Source organism: Sminthopsis crassicaudata, chromosome 4 (genome assembly GCF_048593235.1).
Source record: "Sminthopsis crassicaudata isolate SCR6 chromosome 4, ASM4859323v1, whole genome shotgun sequence".
Taxonomy (NCBI): domain Eukaryota; kingdom Metazoa; phylum Chordata; class Mammalia; order Dasyuromorphia; family Dasyuridae; genus Sminthopsis; species Sminthopsis crassicaudata.
The window spans coordinates 377,969,794-377,987,467 of NC_133620.1; the positions used below are offsets into that span (position 1 = coordinate 377,969,794).

Genomic DNA, 17,674 nt, shown 5'->3' on the forward strand with positions numbered 1-17,674 from the left:
TACTTTGACCATTTATCAATCGGGGAGTGACATGTATTTTTATAAATTTGACTCAGTTCTCTATACATTTTAGAAACAAAGCCTTTATCAGAAACAATGGCTATAAAAATTGTTTTCCAGCTTTCTGTTCCCTTCTAATCTTGGCTGTATTAGTTTTGTTTATGTAAAGCCTTTTTAATTTACTATAATCAAAATTATCCATTTGTAATGTTCTCTATTTCTTGTTTGGTCATACATTCTCCATTTCCCAAAGATTTGACAATTAACTTATCCCTTGCTTTTCTAATTATATACTTTTAAGTATCACCCTTTATATCTAAATTATGACCCTATTTTGATCTTATCTTGGTATAAGGGGAGAGAATTTTGAACTCAAAATTAAAAAACAAATGTTACAAACTGTATTTATATAATTGGAAATAAAAAAAAAAAAGATTCTCTCTCTCTCTCTTTTTTTTTTTTGCAAAGGCAATTGGGGTTAAGTGACTTGCCCAGGGTCACACAGCTAGGAAGTGTTAAGTGTCTGAGAGCAGATTTGAACTCAGGTCCTCCTGACTTCAGAGTTGCTCTCTATCCACTGGGCCACCTACCTGGCCCCCCCCAAAGATTCTCAAGGCCAAAAATTAGCATTGAACAGAATCCGGACAAAAAAAAGCAAGTGATTTGCCTGTGCAATTCAAAGTAGGTAGATTTCTGAGAAAAGGGTACATCTTTTCTCGAAGAAGACTGGAGAAAAAAGAAACTAAAAATCCAACCAGTTGACTGATTCTGATAAACTTGCTCTCTCTCCCATATTAATCTTCAGTGTATCTCCTTAAAAAGTGATGGAAAATAACTCTGCTCTACTGTAAACTCTGAGGTATAATGCAGGGAGGTGGGGGGTGGAGGAGAAGAGAGTAAGAGAAGAAAAAACTCTCTTACCTGCAGCAAAGAGGTTGAGGTTGGGATGGGCAGCTAGAACCCAAAAACGGTCATGATCTCTTCGGAAGGTCTGAACTCCAGTCCTATTGTGGATTGGAGAACAAAAGAAAGAGAAAAACAATCATTAGTTTCTCAGAAATCTTCTATCTGAAAGATAACAAAATTAAGGGAATCAAACCAGGACCAACATATTGAACATGTTAAAGAAAAGATGACTAAGATTACTGAGGCAGGATAGGACAGTGGATAGAATCCTGGACTGGGAATCAGGAAGACCTCAGTTAAAATCCTGCTTCGAACACTTACTAGCTGTGTGACCCTAGGCAAGTAACTTAACCTCCATGAGCTTGTTTTCTCACCTGTAAAATGAAGTGGTTGCATTCAGTGACTTTTCAACCTTAAGGCTATGATCCTATGATGACTAATACTGAGACTAATCAAGTCTAATCAAGAGACTATATTTTTCCAACTGAAGCATGCTTTCATTCTTGGATTTCCTCACTTCATGAATTTACCATAGATTGGAAGGGGAAAAAAAAATCCTTGTTTCAAATTAGAGGAATAAAGACTAGACCCTGGGAGATCCCCATTTGGCTGGTAAAGAATAAAAACCTATCAATGTGCCTTCAAACTTATACAGTCCTTGATCTGATTTTTCTAAATGCTAAAAATAACAGATGGACAAATTAAAATCTTTTGATATAGTTAAAAAAGAAAAGAATGGACCTTACTATCTTCCTCTACCTCCCTACTACTTCTACCTATCTCCATTGCTAATATTGCATTTACCATGCCTTACCGTTTTGACATATCCCACACTCGGATACTTTTATCTTCAGAATTGCTGAGGATGAGTTCTTGACGAGGGTGGAAGACAGCACAGGAGACATTATTGTAGTGACCTCGACAGGTATCTACCTCCCAAGCCTTAGATTCTGGTAAGGAGAAAGGAAGAACTAGTCACCAGAAGTATCCTTTCCCTACTCTTTTACTATCACTGAAATTGTCTATGTGATAGTGAACTGCTCTCAACCAAATGCTCAGTACCAGCATAAAGAACTATACTAGAAGCTTTAATTGATCAGTGTTATTTCTTTCTTAATAGTTTCAAATTTCCCTATACTTCCCTTTTAAAAATTTCTTTTATTCAAACTCTACAATGCCAAACTGCTATTCTAAAAAGGGAAGAGAACTGCTTCTATATTTCAGGTTTAACATAAAGAACAGAATCACACACAAGAAGCTTGTATCTTCTTACCTGCAGAAGATAGGACAGAATATCACAAAGTTAGAGTCTCTAATTCCCAAGAATGAATGACCTACTCACCATTCATACGCCAAATCTTCACTTGACGGTCATCTGCCCCAGACACAATGAGAGGCATAGTGGGATGGAAAGCAGCCCAATTAACTCCACGATCATGACCCTGTGTAGAAGTCATGCAGGAGTGAATCTTTTAACATAGTTTTGCTTAATGATAGTTTGCCCTATCATGCTGTGATAGTATATCATTGATTTATACTAGATGACAGAAAAGGATGCTAGTGTCATAGATTTTACACCTATAGATAAAATACTGAAATCATGCTTCTCTAAAATTCTGAAACGAAGATTACCAGGTTTCAAGTTGTTCACTGTTAACAACTACATACCAAGGTTCCTAAATCCACATACCCTCCCTTCTACTTTTTTTGCCTTTATCATATATTACTTTTCCCCTTTATATATTCTACGTTTCCACCAAACTGGAAATTGAATTTTGCATATCATTTACTCTCCTATATCTTGAATGTGCTCCTTCCTTATCTTTACTTTCCATGATTATCATCTCCCTTTCAATAGTCATGTGACACATGTTCTGCGAAGCTTTCTCTGACACTCTTATTTCTGTTATCTCCTACCTCATGGTGTTCACATTGTATCTCCCCAGTAAACTCCTAAAGGGTAGAGGTCATTGTTTTTTTTTTTAATTGCCCTATTACTTAACTAAATTATCCATTTTTAACTTTTTTTTACATGATTTGTTTCCATAACTAAGGATAGGGACCACATCTATTCCTCTTTCATATTCCTCAATTCAATTATGAACTGTACGCATTCATAGTCCCAAAGTGATATTCAATAAATATTTATTAAAAGATTGACTAAATTTCTTCCAAAGGTTTGGGAAAAGGTTTAGTTCTGTGATAGCAAGTGGAGACTATGTATGATCCAGTTTCTCTATTCATTCTCCTTAGATTTACACAATGAAGTCTCTGAGATTAATATGGTCACTTAATTCCTTTCTGGGGAATCTATGCCTAATCATTAGCTCCAGAATGTACCTCCAAAACGTGTTTTACGACTGCATCCGTTGTCCCAAAGAGATCAACCCCTGTTATTCCCCTCACATCTGACTCCACAGCTCCAGGGGAAAGATTCTTCTTTCTCAGACCTTTGAAGCATAAAGTGTAGGCATGGGGGAAGCAAACATTATGTTACCAATATAGTAAAACATCAAAAGTAAGGCGGGCACAGTAATAGACAAACAATTAAGAAAAAGAGGGAAATAGAGACAGGAGAAAAGGGAAACTACAAGAAGACTGATCAAATTCTTTCTTTTAAATGTTCGATACAAGCAAGAGAATATAAAAAAAGTAAAAATCATATGTCAGAGCTTTGCTTGACACTGGCTATGTCATTCATAATTATAAAAGGAAAATCAATGCTTGAAATGGACCTAACCTAACACTTCACTCTACAAATGAGGAAGCTGAGGATCATTTGGGTGAAATGATTTATTCATGGTTATAAAACTACTAAGTGACAGAACTGGGACTTAAATCCAAGTCCTCTTACTCTAAACAAAGTGTTAACTCCACACTATGACAATGCATGTTGCAAAGAAATTTCTTTGTCAAGTCTGGAAACAACAAACATTTTTTTTTAAACTTTAAAAATAGTTTCTAAAATATATTTTTTCTATATTAAGCTGAGCAGCACTTTTAAATAATACATTCCTTTCAATTTCACATTAAGTATAAAATTTTCTCCCTATATTATCTCAAAAATTCCAAAGAGGAACTCTGTGGGAAGGCCATTACTTGGAACTTCTTTATTCTTTGTTTATTTGTTTTTTGGAGGCAATTAGGATTAAGTAACTTGCTCAGGGTCACAAAGCTGGTAAATTTCTGAGGTCAAATTTGAACTCAGGTCTTCCTGACTCCAGGATTCTTTCTATTATACCACCTAGCTACCCTAGAACTTCTTGAAATAGAGATTATTCAACTCAAAGAACTTTTTAAAAGGCTCTCAAAGATTATTGCTATTTAGTCTGAAATAATTATCTGTGGCCTGGGTAAATAGGGTAAAGCAGGCCCTCTACTAAGGCCTAGAAGCATCTAGCATCAACCAAATGTATTAAGTAGATTATTCAGACTTTTAAAAGATAGCTTGCCTAGAAGAGGCTATGATATCAATTTACAATACTGAAAGAAAAACTAAAGTAACATTATTCCAAATCAAAAACCATATTTGTTTAAGGCCCACATATGTAGCTTATAGACTGCAAGACACTTATCTTTAAAAACCATTCACAGATCATGATTCCATGTATGATTTCACACATAAGATTAAGATATGACATATTACTTAGTCCATATGATTTTCAAAGAGTCTTCGTATTTATATTGCATTTGAGCCTCATGAGAACACTGAGTTAGGAAAAGTCGAAGCTATGCGCTGTCACTTTATATGAGCAAACAGGATCATTAGGGTTAAACGACATAGCCAAGTTCATTATTCATTAAAATTGAAAGAGACAGTGGGACTACAACTCTAATCTTCTAGTCCTATGATTTTTTTTGGAAAAACAGCTTTGCAGAACATTCAGCCTTCACAAAAACAAATTATCTTTTGAAATTGTTGTTATACTATCCTTCCTAAGATAAAACAGCTAAATTGCTAGCAGTCTAAAATTTAGGAGTTGCAGAAAAACTCAAGTTACTTGAATGGCCATGCAACTATACATTTTTAAAGAAGTATTAATACTTTTGCCATACAGAAGATCAGATGGGAGTTCTAGACAGCCAGGAAGTGAAAATGACGAGACACAGATTTATCTTGTCCCTTATACTAAGCTAAGTAATGTAATAAAAACTCAAGAACCAACAGGTTGAATGAAACAAAGCTAATGCTTTCAAAAAAATCTTTCAAGGCTTAATAAACAAAATTATCACAAGGAACCTCCTTTTTGCTTATTCATCCTGTCCCTTTAACAGGATCTGTCAGCCTTCTTTAGTGATCCTGATGCATGAAACAGAATCAAAGGAAAGCACAAAGATAGACAGCTGGGAGGAACTTCACCTCCAATAAGCATCAACAAATACATTAAAGGGGAAAGCTCTATGACAAGAGTGGAAGCCTTTGTTGCACTTGCATGTAATGACCCAGGAAAGGGGGAGGGGAAAAATGGACAGATGAATAGTGACAGGCAGTGAAAAGAAACTCAGAAAAGAAATACTTGAGCCTTTGACAAGCCACTCACTAAGACTGAACGACAGATGGAAAATTTCTGCAGCAGCTACACAAATCCAGAGGGAGGAGTAGACACACTCAGAACGGACCAGTTTGGTGCACTCTCCAAATGGGGGTGAGGGTAGGGGTGTCCATAGAGGAATGAAGGAAAGGATGAGGATAAATTCTGGCATCTAATTAAGAGATATTTAGTATAGAGGCATTTCAAAGACAGATCAGTTACATGAGCTTGACATGCAAAAGGTTATACATATAAAAGAATTAAAATATTAGTCCACTCAAAGCTCAAAATGCAGAAATAGTCATAATTCTCTGATAAGGTACTGAAAAGATTTATTTTTATTAATCAGAAGCTTTTGCTGAGGCCTTGAAAGATTCAAATTCTCAGAAAGAAGTTAGATTGCAGTAGAGGCAAAAGTCGTTTCCTCATGAGGTTAAACAAGGTAAACAAAGTCTTGCTGTCAAAGCCATTCCATGTTTTCACTCAAGGGGCTGTCCCCTCTTTTTCAACACAGAAACTCAGAAAGAGTAGGGGAATTCACACTATCTTTGTTGCTTTGCCATTTTGTTTTCAATCATAATCATACGCAGAATCATAAATCACAAGCTGTTCCTAAATTGGCACTGGCTCTAGAAAAGTCCTAGCTTCTAGTAGGATGAAGCTACTTGTTCACCTATGCTTAGTGTGTCCTTGAATAAAAACAAAGAGCAGTACTGAAAAGAGTCCAAAGGCTCGGGAAAATGGGAGAAACCTGAGCAAGAGTCCACCCTTAAGGCTTATGCTTCCTCTTGGGTTAACAAATTTTTGAGAATTTAGAAAGAACAGAAGCAAATTTTAGAAACAAAGTAGAGGATGATAGGGGGAATATTAACATTAGTACCAAAGCTAGCAAGAGATTGATTGCCACGGATATCCTTTAGGTTATGAGCCAGTTGTTCATGCACGCTCAGAGCCAGCACACACCACCACCAAGGTTAAGCCACCTCTTTCTCTCTTTTTTCAGACTCAGGGCCCCAGATTTTGGTAGAAAAAGAAATGGTCTCTCCCTACTAAAACTAAAGAAAAAACAAGTACCGATAATCTAGGCTTTCATGCCCAAAAGCCAAGTGGTCATTTTCTATTCTAACTGCTCCAACTTGTTTTTGTTTGGTCCCAGGGAACAGACTATGCTGGCACCAGGCAGTATATCCAATGCCCTTGTGGGGTGAACAGAGCTAAGCTTTAAATGACCATCCCAGAAACCACTAGAACAGGGTGGGCAAGATTCCAATCCTATTTGGCTCCTGTATCCTCAGAGAGAAAGAGAGAGGCGGGGGCAGGGAGAATGTGTGGTAGAAAGCTGCAGCTAGGTTACTGGGAGAATGGATATTAAATTCCCCCATGTTGGCAGCGAGGAGAAGACATAGGCTCTGACAGCCTCATAGTGCTTATGCCTAGCTCCTCCTGTTGGCATGGCTGGTCCTGTGTCTGGGTAATGTACTTCAAATGGCACAATCAGTCTGGTGGAAAACTGCAATGGCAAATGTTGCTCCAACCTCATACCACATCACCTAATGAGTCTTTTTACCAGTGCTGACTCCAATTCTTAAAGAAATTTCAATAGAGGATGCAGAATCCTGAAATCCTGCTTCCCTGCTTTGCACTAAATGCTACAACTAGTCTTTAAGGAACTGAGATGGGCAAAATTCCAAATTACACACTGGAAGTACCAGCTTTTTTTCAACTTGCTCCGGTTATTGCTGTTTACTATCAGCTGGAATAACAGTAAGTACTCCCTTGCTTCAGGGAGCTCTGCATCAGTCTGCAGAGCAGATGAAAGGTAGTGAGCCAGTCCTCATATTAAGGTTGCTTACTTAGTCTAAAGGTCTTGGGGCAAAGACTTAGAAAGCTTTTCCCTTTTAATTACAGAAGACACTATTCTATAGACTCTGACCCTTTTATAGAATTGAATATCTAAAGATCTTCAGGCGCCTTATAGCTCTGGAGATAAAGTGATACAAAGAAATATTCCAGTGAGTTGACTAGATAGAAGCCTTGGTATCTGGAACTGTAGCTTCTGATTCTAGCCATGAAACAAAGCTCTTTCCATACATTAAATACTTTGTTTCATTTCTAGATGGTACCCTTTCCCCATATGTTTTCAAATTTGGAAAGCAAATTCTAAGAGCATAGGTTATATTCAAATTGAAAAGCCATTTAAATTAAATTAATATCACAGCAAAAATATATGTTCTCCTAAACTATAAAATTCCTCATTTTAGAGCACTTTGCTCTCCCTGTAAATGGCTTGAAACAAAGATATTCAAAAGATTAAGTTCATCTCTATAATGTTAGAAAAATAATCTCACATTAAGGGATTTCCCTTTTTGGCACAAGACAAGATCCAGGAGTCTTGCTTCTTTAAACTGACCAATATAGTAAACTGTTTTCTCAACCAATAGGAATCTTGCTGTTGTTTCTCTAGTTTGAGTCATGACCCTTGGTTAGCTATTCCAAAGGAAATTCAAGTTCCTTTTGAAAGTGGAGTTATCAGAAATTTTCTTCACATTCAAGACTATGTATATATTCAAATAACTGTTTCTCTCAGAGATTATTATCCAACGGCATCTCTCAAACCAGTCCTCATTGTCCCTTTTTCAAAGAAATCATTTTTACGGCTTCATGCAATTGCAGTTTTCCATCACGTTTGATCATACTGTCCCCTGAACTTGGATAGCTCACCAGAAATATCCCAAACACGAACAGTCTGGTCCAGGCTAGCTGATACCACTAGGTCTTCTGAAGGGTGGAACTGGGCACACATTACATAGTGGTTGTGTCCTGTAAGCACACTATAAAAAGATGAGAAAATAATCAAATCAAAAAGAAATTCAGGGACTCCCAAATCCAATACCATTCCCCCCCCACATATAAGCATGACAGATGCTTATCTTATGTTTTGGGCCTTTACTGATAGGTCTTTACCATCTAAACGTTACTACTCCAGAAAACTGTAATTGTATAATTTTCAAATGAATATATCTTTTTCAAGCACATCTCATAGAGAATTCCACATAGGATTCTAGCCAAAAATACAGGTAGACCATTATATACCTTGACCTTAGTAGAAGGACTTGATAATTAGAAAACAGAAGAATAGCTCAAGTTCAATGTTCAAGCTTCACATGATGCTCCAACTATCTCCAAAGATAATAACAGAATCACCACAAAGTTCTGGGCTTTGATCTACCTAATTTGGCCCATTGTTTTCATTTTAGAATACATTCTTTTAGCTGTTATACTAAAATCCATCACCAATTTGGAGGTTGGGAGGAGGGGGGAGAGAAAGAAGGCCAAACATTCACTACTGAGCTTCCATAAATAGCTAAATTTTCATAATTTTTAACATACTGAAATTGCAATAAGTATTTAACTAATATTACATTCTCCCTTTGGGAAAAAGGTCAGAATGATATCAATGTACTCTAATGTAGCAGATTAAAATATTGAGAAGGTTGAAGGTTCCAATGAATCCTCTGCCTCCTATATTACCAGACACAGGTCCTAGACTGCCAGTTCCATACACGAATGGTCTGATCATCTGAGGCACTCAGAATCCAAGGATATTCCTGAAACATTTCAGAAACAGGAATTTATCACACAACCTATATTATTTTTCCTTATTATAATTCACTTCAATGACTAGGGTTTTAACTATATTTACTAGGTACCACTGAGGCTTTAGGCAAACATACTGGTACTCCAAGGGACCAAACCCAGTATGGAAACTCCTCTCCTGTGTACCTGAAAAGAACTCAAATTTAGCACCTTTAGACTATAAGAAATTGGAATGCAGCTGCAAAAGAAAATTAGAAACTGGTTTAGAATGAATTCCTATAGACAGAGATTAACACTATTAACAAGAACAATTTTAGGAATTATTAGTAAAAAGCTGCCAACCCATAAAACATTTCCAGAAGATATTTCTTGCCTGACATTTGCAATTTAATTACATAGTAAGCACTTAATAAATCTTTACTGATTGATTAAGCAACTACTAAGTATAAGATGTTGTTTTAGGCAATTTAATACATGCCATAAAGGGCAAGATTCTACTGAGGGACATAATATATATACAAATAACAAAAGTTTACAGTTAAATAGCACTTTTAAGCTATGCAGAGTAATTTGTAGCATCTTACTAAAGACTCATAACAGATTTATAAGATAGATACCAAAATGCTATTATCTCTACTTCATAGATCAGGAAACTGAGAGTCAAAGGGCTAATGCCAGAGGTGGGATTCAAAACCAGGTCCTTCTAACTCCAAGTCTAGAGGTCTATCCATTATATTATGCAAATAAAAGGTAATCAGAAGAGTGAAAAATGAATTAATAATTGCCTTAAAGGAAGTTACAGATTCTAAAGATGATGTGAGTAGTAAGGTTATAAGACTCGGATAGGCACTGAGACAGGAAAGAAATGATAAGTTAGAAGAGGAGCTAGTATATTAGTTTTATTAGAATATAGCATATAGGACAAAGAATAATGTGAAATAGTTCAAGAAAGGTAGGTAGGAGCCAAACATGCTCTTGTTCTAAATTAAGGATATATATACACTCTCTTTCTTTTTCTTTCCACATGCATACAAACACAGCCAAATGGCTGCTGAGATTATTTTAATGAGCATCATTATAAGTCTTGAACGTTTCAGTTGCCTTTTACCTTATCCTACCTACTTTTTAAAAATATTTTTCAATTTAATCACAGGTCTGGAAAGAACTTTAAGGAAATTATCTAACCTATCTCATAGGCAGGATTTCAATTAGTAACAATGAAATTATTTAGACAGAGTTATATCTTTCTCAGTCTGCCTTTGTCTCAGGAGGCAGTGGTAAAAATCAATAATATTCATAATTTTTAATTACTTGCCATAAAGCAAATACATATTTGAAAAGTTACATTGCCATAAAGTTTTCTGACATGAGATAAGCCTACAGATTTTTTTTTTTTTTTTGGCTTTCAAAGTTAGCAGATCCAAATCAAATTCCCACTACTTGCTTAAATGACAATATTTCTGTAAGAATAGTCAGAAACTTCTCCCTTCGGCATAAAAAATGGAGTAGCAAAAGAATCAACTACATTAGAATAACTCCAGAAAATCTGAAGAATAAGATATACTCAAATATTGCTCGTTTTGTTAACAACTTATGATATCTCAAGTATTTAGGTGGGAGACTTCTGTGTGAAAAGCAAGAAAGAAATGTTCCAAAAACAGGAGTACTGTAGATACTCACATGATGAAAAAATGTGGTTCGAATATAATCCAAGTGTCCAAGCAAAGTGAATAGGCACCGTCGAAGTTTGTAATTCCAGACCTAGATAAGAGAAAAGTCAACAAGGAATGTCTATAGAATACGTTGGCACCAAGTGGAAGAAATAGTTTGACATCCTCAGAGGGGATACTTCCCAGGGAAACCAGAGGGGAGAACAGCAAAATCTCGAGACCTCAGAGACAGAAAATTATTTCCTCTATCTGGAGAACTTATTCTTTGAATAATGTATAATAAAAACATTTATAGCAGTGCTTTTTGTAGTAGCTAAGAATGATAAAAGTAGGTGTTCATTGACTAGAGAAGTATTTTAACAAATTATGATATATGTAAGAATATATAAATATATTGTATAATTCCATATAAATATTTTCAAAATGTTAGCAATATTTTGTTTTTATATTTTCTTCACTAATGACCATATTCATCCCTCTTCTCTACTCAAAAGTCATTCCTTTTAACAAAGAATAAAAAAGGAAAAAAAAAATAGTTTAACAAAACTAACACATCAACTGAGTCTGACAGTAAATGCAATGTTCCACATATATAATTATTCATGCCTATGTAAAGATAGGTTCACATTCTCATCTTTTCTTTGAAGCCAAGATTATTCATTACAATCATGCAGCATTTAGTCTTTTTTGTGTGTGCTCTTCATTTACATGGTGTTTACCACTTTCATGATCTTGCTTACTTCAGTCTTATCAATTTATTTAAAAGATTAGTATGTGATGAAAAAAGTTAAATATGAAGAATTTCAAAAAATCTGGGAAGACTTGTTTGAAGTAATACAAAGTAAAATCACCAGAGTCTAAAAAGACAACTTGGATAATAACCACAGTAATATAAAGAAAAACATCATTGAAAATACTAGAAATTTGATCAATGCAAGTGACCAAACATGATTTCAGAAAAGGACATATAATCTCAGACATTTCAAACAAGTTGAATGGTTTTGTCTGATAATACTAGTTAATTTGTTTAAGACGGAGATGGAGGGATAAGAGTGGTTCCCAGAGGAAGAATAGGGAAAGTAAGTAGAGTAATTGGTAAACAGTTTTAAAAAGGCCACTAGTAAAACATTGAAAAATTAAAAACTAAAACTTAAGGATGAGAAATTGATCAACATGATACTTCTTCCTTTCAGCAGGACACAGAGCTCTTTATCCCAACCTATGAGCGCTCTCAAAACTCAACCCATTTGGGAAAATAGTATAATTTATAAGTATAATTTAGCTAAGAATATAGCATGTAGCAGATAATTCAGAGAAAATAAGAATGCCTTATATTATACTGATTTTTAAAACCTTTAATTTGATGAAAGATGGTATAGCTATCCATACTTTCATATTCTTACTTTATAAAATTTAATAATACCTTCCCACAACGAGCTTAAATTCTACTGGGGTATAAAATGTATGATAATATCTACTGGGGTATATGTATACAGATAATGATAAAAGCCTCTAACTTTTATTTTATTTTAAGTTTTACAAACACTTTATAGACATTATCTTACTGGAGCCTTATAATACATTTATGAATTAGACATTACAAATACTGTCAACCCAGCTTATCATGTAAATATGAAGCAATTTGAAAAATGAAAATTGCATTAACAATTGCCTTCAAGGAAGTTATGGATTATAAGAATACCTATGTTTATAAGCTTCAGTATTTCCTGTCTGAAGGGTTCCTTCAGATTACCCAAACCATCAAATCTCAAGATCCACTAGATTCCTGAACTATCAAATCTCATAGGTCCATGTGATTTAATTATTTGCTTAATTTCCTCCTCTGCCTCATCTCTGGGAAAAAAAAATAATGAAGAACTCCATATGTATATGAAGCTTATTTTTTTTAATGCTAACTTTTGTTGTTGTTGTTTTTTAATGGAATTTCTTCCAAAATGTCAAATCCTTTATTTTTTTTCTAAACTGAAAGTATTAAACATAATTAATTTGTTCTTGAAGAGACAAGATTATTATAATGAACATAAATTTTTACAATGTGAGCTATTGAAATGCACAGAGGCTATTGAAATAGACCAGGTCTGTAGTGCTGGGGGGGGAAAAAGAGTAAGCAAAAAACAAATCTTTTGTCTAATCAATCTAAGCTTTTATTAAGCACTTAATATTTGCCAGGCACTTTACTAAGTTCTACAGTTCTTCTGCCTCATGCTGTTATATTTATCACTGGTCATAAAGTTTTGGTGTTTGAGTAGCATCTTTGAGTCGATTATTTACAGTTTGTATCTTTTCCATTTATTTCAAGGTTTACAGGTGCCTCCCTGTTAGTCTAGGATGCAGAAATAAAATGTTCAGTTAAGTGAGGTAACCGTGTCTCTCCCATTATTCCCAACCTTTCCACATCCTACTGATTTTCCCCAGGGCATGCTATCTCTACCTTGATCTTATAATCATCTCCTCCAGATACGAACAGTGGCTGCTGTTTATGGAAGTCAATCCCTCGTACAGGACCTAATAAAATGAAGTGGTGGTGGAACATGAAGAAACCAGAGAAAATATATTAGAGTTATAAATGTATGCTGTGAAGGGAAATTCCTGTACATAGACCCATCCAAACCATTACCTTTCTTCAATCCTATTTAATTCCAAAAAAATTTAAATTCAAGTGACTTTTTGATTAGGAATAAGTGACAACAGATGGATAGTCACAAATACTACAAAACAAACCAGAAGATGGCTTTCTAGTGCATTGGAAAAATCCTCTATAGACTTTACCAAAAAATACAATCAAGAATTGTAAAGGTTAAGATGGGCTCAGATCTCTGTTGGCAGGAGTAATAATAACAATGAGAGCTGATATTTAAATAATACTTTCAAGACTTTAAAGCATCTTATCTTATTTAATCACAACACTTTTGTAAGGTACATTATATGGATATTTTATTCCCATTTTTACAGATGGGAAAATTAAGGTTCAGATAGTATAAATGACTTGCCTACCAACACACAAATAAACAGAGACAGAAGCAGTATCTGAAGACAGGTCTCACCTAACGCCAAGTCCATCCTTCTTTTCATTCCACAATTGTACCTCTCAAATTACCCACAGTAATAGTCATAGATCCAATGAAACTTTGAAGTTGGAGCTACAATCATCCTTAGACTTGGGTTCTGGACTCCTTTTGCAGAAGGAGTATATCAATCATTCTCACAGTGTCATTTTCAAAGTAGTGAAATAAAATGCATATGATTACAAAGGAAACCAATTGTGTTAAAATACACACACTGAAATATTTTCTTTTTATCTTTTCTTTTCTTTTCTTTTCTTTCTTTCTTTCTTTTTTTTTTTTTTGGCGATGCAATTGGTGTTAAGTGATTTGCCCAGAGTCACTAGGAAGTGTTAAATGTCCCAGGCTGGATTTGAACTCAGTCCTCCTGACTCCAGGGCCAGTGCTTTATCCACTGTACCATCGAAATATTTTCTTTAAAAAGTGTATAGATCCCAGGTTAGAAACCTCTCCTCTGGAACACATTCTCTTACCATCATGCTCATCAAATTTGTCAATGAGGGTACACATCCGGTAATCCCAGAGCTGGATGACTCCATTGTGAAGACTAGTTAAAATCCAGGGTCGTTTGGGGTGAAAGCTGAGTCCTGGGAAGAATGACATAGTGAACTACAATGAAACAGACTTAATGCCTCTAGTTCCTAACAATTCAGATATGAAAGAAGAGTCATTTGGTTCTCAAATTTCATGTCAACTTACTATTGCTAATCAAATAAAGAGTATCTCTTCTCATTCCCAGAAAATAAAACCTTTAAATTCCTTATGGAATTTGGAACTATCCCAGTATAACTCATTGCATCTCAAAATCCTAGAATTTCAAATTTGCAATGTACCTCAGAGGTCAATTTAAGCCAACAAATACCTCACCCAGAATTACTTCTACAATAACCTCAAGTAATCATTCAGGCTTGAATACCTCTAGAGGGAGATTGATTCTAAGGCAACTCATTTTACTTTTTTGTCAGTTCTTAATGTTTTGAAACATTTCCTTATATCAAGTCAATCTGTCTCTCTAAAACAGTCACCTGTTGCTCCTAGTTCTGCCCAGTGAGGCCAAACCTTAAATATTTGGAGTAGCTATTTCATCTTTTCTAAATCTTCTCTTCTCCAGACTAAATATCCTCAGTTCCTTCAATTGGTCATCATATAAACCTTCTACTCCTCTGGATGTTCTATAGCTTATAAAAATGGTCTTCTTATAATGTGGTAAATGTGATCTGAGCATGTCACAATATAACAGGATCATCATCTTCATTCTTTATATTATACCACTCAATACAATCTCTTAAAATACAATATCACATTAACTCACAATGAGTTTGTAATTCATTAAAGACCCAAGATCTTGATTAGGAAAACTGTCAAATAGTTTTCGTCTATCTTCAACTTATAAGAATGATTTTTTTAAATTTAAGTAATGGACCCTACATTATTGATCTTTTTTTTTTTTTTTTTTGGGAGGGGGGAATTCTGATTTCAATTTGAACTCATTTGACATATTTATGATGAACTTATAAGAAAATGTAGGTTATATCTTTTATAATGTAGATGCATTATTGATTTGAAAGTTACCAACAGATTAATGTTTCTTGTGTGATACATCCTGTAATCAATACACCAATAAGCATTTATCAAATGTTTGTACTATCCTACGTGCTGTTGATATAAATATAAAAATCTTGTCCTTGAGAAATTTTCATTTTTATGGGGGGACCAATATATTGACAGAGAAGAAACTAAAGCATATATATACAAAGTGATGGAGGGGACAGAACAGGTGCTTAAAACAGGGGAATCAGGAAAGTTCTATTGAAAGAAGTGTTACCTGAGCTAAGTCTTGAAGGGAATCAGGGGTTTCATTAATGGAACATACTAGTGGAGGGGGGGGGGGGGAGAGCCAATATAAAGGCACAGAGGTAAGAGATACACTATATACTAAGAACATCAAGTCTAGATAGGGCCCAGAATGTGCTACGGATAGGATAGGATGGAGAGGATAAGCTAGTAGCAATCTACCTGTCTTCATTCCATCCTTTACAGAAGACAGAAGCTATATTTTAATTCTAATTTACTTAGAAACTTAAGGCCTTTAGGGAACAGATAATTTGCTTTATAGTCATATATAAGAATTGAACACTGGATAAGGGATGTCTACCTATGATTTCTTCTCTAGAAATTATGATTATACCCTAAGGGTGTATATACTTTCCCATACCACCCAATTTTTTTTTTTAACAGCTATTTTGCTTAAAATATTTCCTATTCTATCCCTCTTACTCCTTGCTTCCCAAGGTCACAGAAAAACCTTAAACGTACTTTATGATAATCAAGATCTTCCAAAGAACTCAAGAAACTAGGAGTGATCCTTTATAATTCCAGCTCCCTCTTAATCTCAAAGATAAGATTTGATTTTCAAGGTCCTTGTAGAATTTAATCCTAATTTACCTTTTCCTTCCTCTTCAGATTTTATTGTGGAATCCTCAACAGAGTTCCAAGAAACAAACCTTTTTCTTCCTGTCTCCACACCTAGTCAGTCTTTACAAAAAGTCTTCAGGTTTCAGAATTAAGGAGATGAGGAAACGGAATTAGCATTTATGTAGTGCCAACTATGTGCCAGACACTATGCTAAGTGTTTTTTTTTTTTTTAACAAATATTATCTCATTTGATTCTTAGAACAAGCCTAAGAGATAGGTTTTATTATTCCCAATTTGCAGATGAGAAAACTAAGCCAATCAGAGGCTGAATGACTTGCTCAGAGTAATACCGCTAGTTAGTGTCAGGAGTCACATTTGAACTCGGGTCTTTCCAGAGTTCAGTCTCAGGGTTCTATCCATTTCACCGCCAGCTGCCTCTAAAAGGCAGACACACAAAATAGTCTGCGGACAGAGATCATGACGAAGAAAACAGGATGGGAACGCAGCCTCTGAAAGTAGAAGTCATTAGTCCTAGTTCCCTAAAAGGGGAATGGGTGGAACAGAATCAGCACCAGAAACCAGGAACCATACCCACAATGCTTAGTTTAAACATTTAAAAAAAGGACTGACAAAGATACCAATATCTCTTCAAGGAATAGGTGGGAGCTGGCAAACTTAGTATTATTGCCCGATCCATCATTCCACCTTTTTAGAGATAACAAAAGGAAAAAAAGGCCGACAATCTTCATTCACAGTTCGGGAAAGGAAGGGGGCGGGGTGAGTATGGGGGAAAGGTCTGTTAATTAACCGGCCCGCTTAGGTTGCACTAAGCACCTACTACGTGATTTAATATTGGGGGCTGGGGTACACAAAGAAACAAATATAAGGTAGTCAGTGCTCTCATAGAGCTTACATTCTAATAGAGTGAGACGTGATCGTACATAAGTAAATAAGGAACAAGAATCCCGCTTCCCCCCAACAAATTCCTTTAGGAGGCGGCGTTCGGGATAGCGAAGGTATTCGGGAATGGGGGAAGGGAGAGAGGGAAACGTAATAAAAGGGGTCAGATCTGAAAGAGGGGGTGGGGGAAAGCCAGGAATCACAAAGATCTATCTCCTTTCAGGTGGACCTCGACCCGTTCTCTTCAGGCCCCAGATCTCGATCGCTCTTCCTCCCCTTCCCCCCATCCCTTCTAAAGCGAAGGTGCCTCTCAGCCACCACACTTCCACCCAGGTCCCGAGACCCTTGTCTTCCCTCTCCTCCCCACCTTTGACTCGCGCACTCTTGGTCTCGAATTTGGTCAGCATCTTTGTTCGCCCTAACCCAGGCCTCTGGCTTCGGCTCCGGCGGCGGCGGCCCAAAGCGCAGGCTGTCGCACCCGGGTCCCCTCCACGTCAGCACCGCCCCACAACCGCAGCCGGAAGCGCCCTACGCCTAACGCACTTCCGCCCGAAGGCCACAGAGACTGGCA

General features: G+C 36.0%; 1 protein-coding gene across 2 annotated transcripts in view; it reads right to left on the bottom strand.

Moving 5' to 3' along the window:
* COPA (COPI coat complex subunit alpha) overlaps positions 1-17,655 on the bottom strand; it is a 38,010-nt gene extending 20,355 nt beyond the window's left edge. For both annotated transcript variants that reach the window (XM_074262297.1, XM_074262299.1), the window contains exons 1-10: positions 17,471-17,655; positions 14,262-14,375; positions 13,158-13,231; positions 10,716-10,796; positions 8,970-9,046; positions 8,160-8,269; positions 3,247-3,356; positions 2,249-2,348; positions 1,721-1,856; positions 922-1,004 (exon numbers count right to left, since the gene is read on the bottom strand). In XM_074262297.1, the coding sequence (XP_074118398.1) occupies positions 922-1,004; positions 1,721-1,856; positions 2,249-2,348; positions 3,247-3,356; positions 8,160-8,269; positions 8,970-9,046; positions 10,716-10,796; positions 13,158-13,231; positions 14,262-14,375; positions 17,471-17,510 (925 nt within the window). In that variant the 5' untranslated portion in view covers positions 17,511-17,655. The remainder of the gene's footprint in view (positions 1-921; positions 1,005-1,720; positions 1,857-2,248; positions 2,349-3,246; positions 3,357-8,159; positions 8,270-8,969; positions 9,047-10,715; positions 10,797-13,157; positions 13,232-14,261; positions 14,376-17,470) is intronic.
* Positions 17,656-17,674: the final 19 nt, after the last annotated feature.